We start from the raw sequence: 8,406 nt of genomic DNA, 5'->3' as shown, positions 1-8,406 counted from the left end.
TTCCCGGTATTTACCTATGCCGCCATCTTAGTTTCTCCTAGTGGAATATTATTTGACATAAAAAGGATTGGAGTGTTGAAATATTCTTCAATAAGGGTAGGAGCCAGTCCATGCAGTCAATAAAAAGTTCTTTTACACGTGGACAGGGACACAGTGTGGTGACTGCCAGGGGAAGCGAGGGTAGAGGGAAGTGGAGGAGGGTAAAGGGGAGATCAATGGTGATGGACAGAGACTTGACTTCAGTGGTGACCGCACAATACAATAAACAGATGATGTGATATAGAATTGGACACCTGAAACCTATATAATTTTGTAAACCAGAATCACCCCAATAAATTAAATAAAAGGAAAAAAAAATTGCCTTCTGGTCTAAATGCTTGTTTCTAGTCTGGGTTCAGAGAAAGGTCTTGATCATTTGAACTGGTTGTCAATCAAAGTCCCCTTCATTTTTGCTTTCTTGGCTTCCAGTTCAGCCTGGAGAGAAAGAAAAGCATATGTACTGATACGTGACATGAAATTCTTCTTTTCCTTCCTTATTCTAACTGCCCAAACACTATCCCTCCATGCTCATTTAGTATACAAACTAGAATAGTGGTTCTAACATCCTTATGAATCTCTAGCAACTGCTATGGCACACACAGAAAATTGTAATATCTGTATAACAAAATGGGGTAAATACACAAGGCTGCAGTCAATGATAATCAACGTAGAGATATCTCCCAGCCCCAGGACCCCCAATGGGCCGAGGAAAATCAATCAATATCGTGGTTCACTAGTATCTTATTCTTGGCATAAGAAGAACACTGTTCTAGAACAGTGCTACTTAATGTTGTGTGGCCCACGAACTGTCTGTTATTGGTCCATGCAAGATACGCACAAAAATTGAGAATAAGCATTTAGAAACTTTTATTGCCATTTGACAGAATAATAAAATGAAAAAGTTTAATAAGAGCCGAGGCAAACTTATTTTATTGCATTTTATAAATTATAAATCTGTTCTTGCAAATTGGAAATTTAAAAAAGATAAAGCACTGGCCTTCACCTCAGAAAATTTGATAAGTACTGCTTGAAACCACATGGCAAGGTAAAGCAGCTACCAAGACCTACCCACCTCTGTCACCAAAAAAATCCTCTACAGTCATTAGGATAGATTGGTATAACTTTTAATGAGGCACCAATGAAGTGCTATCTGATTTTAAATAAATATAAGTAAATTATTATCAAAAAGAAGAAAAAATGGAGACACCATCATATATAGGTGTGCATGCTCTATGATGAGCCCATGAACAATACAGAAACTGGTGGTGGTACCAAGGCTTTAAGAAGCAACGACCAGTCTGGCCAATACGGCTCAGTGGTTGAGCTTCAACTCATGCACCAAGAGGTGGCTGGTTCGATTCCTAGTCAGCGCACATGCCCAGGTTGCAGGCTCGATCCCCAGCAGGGGGTGTGCAGGAGGCAGCCAATCGATGTTTCTCTCTCATCAATGTCTCTCTCTTTCCTCCTTCCTGTCAATAAAAACATATTTGCCCTGGCTGGTGTGGATCTTATGCTAATGCTAATTAGACTGTACAGCCGGACAACCTTCCGGATGAAGCCGGGGCTACAAGGGCCGAGGCAAGCACAGCTGTGAGGGCTAAGGCAAGCCGCTGCGGCTGCGAGGAATGAGCCCCTTGCATGAATTTTGTGCATCGGGCCTCTAGTAAAAACCTAAAAAACTAAAGAAGCAATGACCGGCCCCAACCCCAGTCCTACCAATGTAACACTACCGTGTGCCATTACATCCTGGGAAAGCATCCATAAACCCCGATCTAACTCCTGACCTTGGACCACAAGTAGCAGAGTAAAATATCATTCTACTTAGGGCTAGCTAACATGTACTATCATTTAGAGCCTGGATCCTGTGGTCACTACCTCAGAGCAGGGCATACTGACAGTCATAGCCCAGACAGAGTTAGACACCTGGCAGCCGGCTACACTAGTAACCCCTGACAGACTTCCTGAAAGATTTCCCTGACTGCCAGAGGATCTTCCCAACCAAGAGATCCAAATAGTCCAGCCTTGCTGCTACATGCCACTCACCAGCTCTTGCAGCCGCCTTTTGCTCATGCCTTTGCGCTCCAACTGTTTTTCAATCACTTTGGCATTCTGTGCATACGAGTCAGCAACTTCCCGCTGAGGGGAAAAAAGAAGCATCCTTAAAGCAGCAGTCACACCAATGAGTAACAACAGAGACCTTACGTAGAAATTTATACCATTCAAATTATGAAATTATCACTGAAATGGAATGGCTGTTCCATTTCAACTCTTCAGTAATCCAGAAGAGTTCAGGTTTCAACTGAAACGATTAAAAAATAATAGATAACATCTCTCCCTCTGTAAACATCATTATACTGAAGTACCATAAAGGTAATTGCTGCTACTGCTAAGGGCAGACTCAGAAACCATCAGAGCCAGACTAGAAGGGACCCGAAATCATTGTAATATTTAAACTGAAGAGGGATGAGGGATTTGCCCCCTAGGGGATCTCAAAAACACAATATTTAAAAAAAAATAACTGATTTAGTCCAACTCCCTGGCTCTCATTTTACAGATGGTGCTGGGGATCCAGGCACACAGGAACTAGCCGGCATCACAGTTGCTTACTGGCAGAGCAAGGTCTATGAGCAGACTCTAATTATTCTGCTACTGGGATGCTGTAGTTCTAGAGCCCCTTTCCTTCCATACCCCCCATCCAATTCCCTTGAGAGCAGAAGCACTTACAGCTTCAATCTCCTCTTCCTCTTCATCAATAGTAGACACAGTGACAGAGCTGAACTTGCCCATGTCTTTAGTCCGTTTGGTCATCATCACCTTCTTAGGAGGCTCTTGCTTCTGAGTATATATATTCGTTTTGCCAAAACCCTGGCCAAACTTGACTACTGCTCCATCCACAATGAAGGTCACGGGAGCATTCTTTGGCTGGGACTGGTAGAAGAGTGGCAGTCCACACCTGTGAACAGGAGAGTGAGTCTTTGGGAGACCTCAGAATTCAGATTTGCAAAGTGTGCTTATATATAATTATTATTTTTCTAACCCTCACCCAAGGATTTGTTTGTGTTTTTGTTTTAGAGAGGAAGGGTGAGAGAGAGAGAAATGTTGATGTGAAAGAGAAACATTGATTGGTTGCTTCCCATACAGGCCCGAACAGGGACCGAACCCACACGCCAGGAGAGTGCCCTGACCAGGAATCCAGCCCGCCACCCTTTGGTGTACGAGATGACACTCCAACCAACTGAGCCACCCAGCCAGGGCAAAATCCATAGCTGCAGAGCAAGACCTGCCTCTAAGGCCTCTCTGCCCCACGGGCCCACACCCGACACCGAGCTTCTGGGCCCAGACCCAGAGCTGGGCTCCCTTCCAAAGTTCCCTTAAAGCTGCACCTGAGAGACGCAGATGCCTCTGAGTATGGCCTGTGGGGTTCCAGATCCCTGGCTCTCATTTTACAGATGGTGCTGGGGATCCAGGCACACAGGAACTAGCCGGCATCACAGTTGCTTACTGGCAGAGCAAGGTCTATGAGCAGACTCTAATTATTCTGCTACTGGGATGCTGTAGCTCTAGAGCCCCTTTCCTTCCATACCCCACATCCAATTCCCTTGAGAGCAGAAGCACTTACAGCTTCAATCTCCTCTTCCTCTTCATCAATAGTAGACACAGTGACAGAGCTGAACTTGCCCATGTCTTTAGTCCGTTTGGTCATCATCACCTGGAGTAGCAGAAGAGAAATCAGTGTAGATACAGTAAGAGGCTCTGTGAGCCGTGTGTGTGCACACACGCGCGCACATGCAGGTGCACATGTATCTGGGTGCTTGGGAATGTAGTTTTGGGGAGTGGACACCCACCTCTTTGAAACAAGGTGGCCTATCTAAAAGTGCCAATGTGTTTATTTGCATTACATTTTTCTAACATTTTCCATCAAGGGTTTTTAAAGTATATTTAAAAATTAGCCTGATTCGGTCCATTTGTAATTTTTTTCACTGGAAAAAGTAGAAATGTGGAAGGAAATAAATGTGAATAAAAACGATACAATTTCTAATTTTACTCATAGGGCAGCTGTAGGAAAGAAAAAAGAACACAATATTATGCACAAAAATGGTGTTCTTAATAAAGAATGCTTTCATAAAGGATAATTTCTTGCACAATATAATCTTAATTTAAAATTTAACTCTTTTGGCTTGTTCTTTCTTTCTTTTCTTAATATATGTATATATATATATATATATATATATATATATATATATATATATATATATAATTATTATTTTTCTAACCCTCACCCAAGGATTTGTTTGTGTTTTTGTTTTAGAGAGGAAGGGTGAGAGAGAGAGAAATGTTGATGTGAAAGAGAAACATTGATTGGTTGCTTCCCATACAGGCCCGAACAGGGACCGAACCCACACGCCAGGAGAGTGCCCTGACCAGGAATCCAGCCCGCCACCCTTTGGTGTACGAGATGACACTCCAACCAACTGAGCCACCCAGCCAGGGCAAAATCCATAGCTATATTAACCACTCTGTCTCCTTCAATGACAATTACCTTCTTAGGAGGCTCTTGCTTCTGAGTATATATATTCGTTTTGCCAAAACCCTGGCCAAACTTGACTACTGCTCCATCCACAATGAAGGTCACGGGAGCATTCTTTGGCTGGGACTGGTAGAAGAGTGGCAGTCCACACCTGTGAACAGGAGAGTGAGTCTTTGGGAGACCTCAGAATTCAGATTTGCAAAGTGTGCTGAGATTTCAGGAATATTTTTGTTTGTGGCATAAACTAATGGTGCGCTCTTTCCAATATTTCCCAAAACTACTCACTAAGCATCACTGAAGGTGCTTGTTAAAATTGCTGATCAGATGCCTACCCCCACATCCCCAGAAGATCCCGATTCAGCAAATCTGGGGGTTGTGGACTTGGAATCTGTCATTTTTCTCAGCATCCCAAGCGATTCTTATCATCAGAAAAGTCTGGTAAACCCTGGCTCCTGCTACTCATTACTTTCCAGCCAAAATTGCTGCTATTCTTCCCTGGTGTCTGGGTAACTAGTTTGGGGGTTTGTCTAGTTCTGTTTTGTTTTGTTTTTGCAGTGTCAAGAGAGAGTGTAAAGGCTCCACTGCAGTGATCGGCTCACAAATGCCTGTGATTACTGAAACAAGATTAAACTTACTATTGTTTAATGTTCTATTAATCTAAAGCTGGAAATATATATATTTATATTGTATTAAATAAACTTCTGAGGTCTGGGGTCCTATAGCATGCTTTATAAATGGGCCTGGATTAAATTACTCTTGTTACGTTTACCATACGACCCAGCAAAACCACTTCAAGAGAAAAACACATGTTCCCACTAAGTTCATAGCAGCTCTATTTGGAATAGTCAAAACCATTAACAACCCAAATGCCCTTCAACAAAGGGGTGGTGAAACAAGCTGGTGCAAAGGACTACTACTCAGCAATAAAGAACAACAGATTGCTGGTATACATAACAACTTGGATGAATCCCAAAAGCATTATGCTTCATGAAAGAAACCAGATATAAAAGATACAGATTGTATACAGTAAAACATATATTGTAGAACTTACATAAACTTTTAGAAAAGGCGAAAACCACAGTAATAGAAGGCAGATTGGTGAATGCCCAGGGGGAGGGGTGAGGAAGGGGACTAACTACAAAGGGAACATGTGGTCCTGGGACTGTTCTGTATCATGATAGTGGTGGCATTACATGATTGCATGCTTCTGTCAAATGGTACACTTGAAAGGGCAAATTTTATTATATATAAATTATACCTCAACTTAATAAAATTATATCATGTTAAAAAACTTATTTTTGCCGAAACTGGTTTGGCTCAGTGGATAGAGCGTCGGCCTGCGGACTGAAAGGTCCCAGGTTCGATTCTGGTCAAGGGCATGTACCTGGGTTGCGGGCACATCCCCAGTGGGAGATGTGCAGGAGGGAGCTGATCGATGTTTCTCTCTCATCGATGGTTCTAACTCTCTATCTCTCTCCCTTCCTCTCTGTGAAAAATGGCTCAGTGGACAGAGCGTCGGCCTGCGGACTGAAAGGTTCGAGGTTCGATTCCAGTCAAGGGCATAACACCTTGGTTGCAGGCACATCCCCAGTAGGGGGTGTGCAGGAGGCAGCTGATCGATGTTTCTCTCTCATCGATGTTTCTAACTATCTATCCCTCTCCCTTCCTCTCTGTAAAAAATCAATAAAATATATTTTTTTAAAAAAACAAACTTATTTTTGTGGCCTGCTGGTCAAAGATGTAATTCTCCTGGTCTCTTTGAGAAGCATATTGTTATTTGTGTAGAGATTATAAGGATAAAGATACAACAGAGAAATGGATCCAAACAATTCTGGTCCTAACACATTGTTGTCACTACTTGCTTATGCTCAGAGAAATCCACACTGTTAATACTTACTTTGCACACTTCTTCCTGTACTGTCGTTCAATGCCTTCAGGCCTGCACAAAAAACGCAAGTCAAAGAGGAAAGATATGAACAAATCTCATAACCTACCAACATCACTATCTCATTTCTTCAAATGCTAAAAGGGCCTTTCAAATTTTTCCATTTCGCACTGACCAGTATGGTTCAGTTGGTTGGACGTCATTCCGTGTACCAGGAGGTTGCTCGTTCAATTCTCAGTAAAGGGCAAATGCCCGGGTTGTGGACTTGGTCCCCAGTGGTGGCCGATGTTGTGCTCTCACATCAATGTTTCTCTCTCTCCCTTCCCTTCCTCTATTTAAAAATCGATAAACTATCTTTAAATTTTTTTCATTTCAGAGATCAACTGGTTATGAAACAAGTGTTGATTTTAAAGCATTCCTTCCTTCCACAAATATTTACTGATAGGAGCCAGGCATTTCTCTGACAGAAGAGGAGGAGGAGCAGTTGTAGTCATAGCAGCAACTTAGTGGCAGCAATAAGAACAACAATAGAGGTAACTACTTGTATAGCTTTTACTATGTGCCAGGCAGCTGCTCTAAAGTGTACATGTGTTAACTCATTTAATCCTTACAACAAACCTGTGAGGTAGGTCACATTATCATTCCCATTTTACACATGAGGGCTCCTAAATTCAAAGTAATTACATAATTTGCCCAAGGTCATAGAGTTAGAAAGCAGAATAGGTTGAATTCAAGCCCAGGCCATCAGGCTCAAGAGCCCTAGATAACCAATTCTTCCACCCACCGTTACTTAACAGAAACCTGGGACTCATCCTTGATTCTTTGCTTCTCCTCATCTCCCACACCTCTGAATCAGCAAATCCTGTGCATTTTATCTAAAAAAAGTCTTACCCCGGACGGCACGGCTCAGTGGTTGAGCATCGACCTAGGAACCAGGAGGTCACAGTTCAATTCCTGGTCAGGGCACATGCCCAGGTTGCAGGCTATATCCCCAGTGTGGGGCATGCAGGAGGCAACTGATTAATGATTCTCTCTCATCATTGATGTTTCTACCTCTCTCCCTCCCCCTTCCTCTCTGAAATCAATAAAAATATATTAAAAATAATAAAATAAAATAAAATAAACTTACACCTGTCTGCTCTTCTCCACCTTCCTACCTAGCCCAGAACACTGGTATCTCTTGCCTGGACTATGGTCACAGCTTCCTGACTGGTCTCCTCACTTCCCCTCCCTTTGTTTCAAATTTTTAATAGGAAACATGTACACATGGTATATACAGAGAATAAAATGAGAAGTAAATATCCTCCCCACCTATCCTCCACTCACAGTTTTCTTTCCCAGAGGCAAATACTGTTTCTGGTTTTTTTCTGTTCCTCCCAGACATAGTAGATGATACAAGCAAGGAATCCTTATTTGTACATAGAGAAAATACAATTTTTCTTTGCCTTTTTAAACAAGTGTAGAATATTTTAAATTGTTCTCTACCACTTTATTGACTTAAAAATGTTGCCTAGCCTGGCTGACATGGCTCAGTGGTTGAGCGTCGACCCATGAACCTAGAAGCACCAAGAGGTCACCATTCAACTCCCGATCAGGGCACATGCACCGGTTGTGGGCTTTGTCCCCAGTAGGCATGCAGGAAGCAGCCAATAGATGATGTTTCTCATCAATGTTTCTCTCTCTCTCTCTCTCTCTCTCTCTCTCTCTTTCTCTCTCTCTCTCTCTCCCCTCAATAAAAGCATATCAAAAAGTATATATTGATCCTTCCCCATCATTGATAAAGAGATGCTTCATTCTTTACAAGGTCTATACTGTATGCCTTTGTATGGATGAACCAAAATGTCTTTTACTTGTTGGATAAATTCCTAGAAGTGTATCCACTTAAAATTCTGATAGACGCTGCCAAATTATTCTCTAGAGAAGTTGAACCAATTTACACTCCCACCACCCATGT

The 8,406-nt window shown here is 42.3% G+C and overlaps 1 protein-coding gene across 2 annotated transcripts in view; it reads right to left on the bottom strand.

Moving 5' to 3' along the window:
- Positions 1-357: 357 nt before the first annotated feature.
- LOC102755838 (chromosome unknown open reading frame, human CXorf56) overlaps positions 358-8,406 on the bottom strand; it is a 22,781-nt gene continuing 14,732 nt past the window's right edge. Inside the window, exons 3-7 of one of the 2 annotated variants that reach the window (XM_006762331.2) lie at positions 6,465-6,506; positions 4,580-4,718; positions 3,659-3,748; positions 2,083-2,175; positions 358-474 (exon numbers count right to left, since the gene is read on the bottom strand). In XM_006762331.2, coding sequence (XP_006762394.1) covers positions 412-474; positions 2,083-2,175; positions 3,659-3,748; positions 4,580-4,718; positions 6,465-6,506 — 427 coding nt within the window. In that variant the 3' untranslated portion in view covers positions 358-411. Of the gene's footprint in view, positions 475-2,082; positions 2,176-2,763; positions 2,993-3,658; positions 3,749-4,579; positions 4,719-6,464; positions 6,507-8,406 lie in introns of both variants that reach the window. The other variant, XM_006762332.2, reaches the window with a different exon arrangement.

Source organism: Myotis davidii, unplaced genomic scaffold, assembly GCF_000327345.1.
Source record: "Myotis davidii unplaced genomic scaffold, ASM32734v1 scaffold498, whole genome shotgun sequence".
NCBI classification, from domain to species: Eukaryota; Metazoa; Chordata; class Mammalia; order Chiroptera; family Vespertilionidae; genus Myotis; species Myotis davidii.
This window is presented reverse-complemented; position numbering and strand designations above follow the sequence as displayed.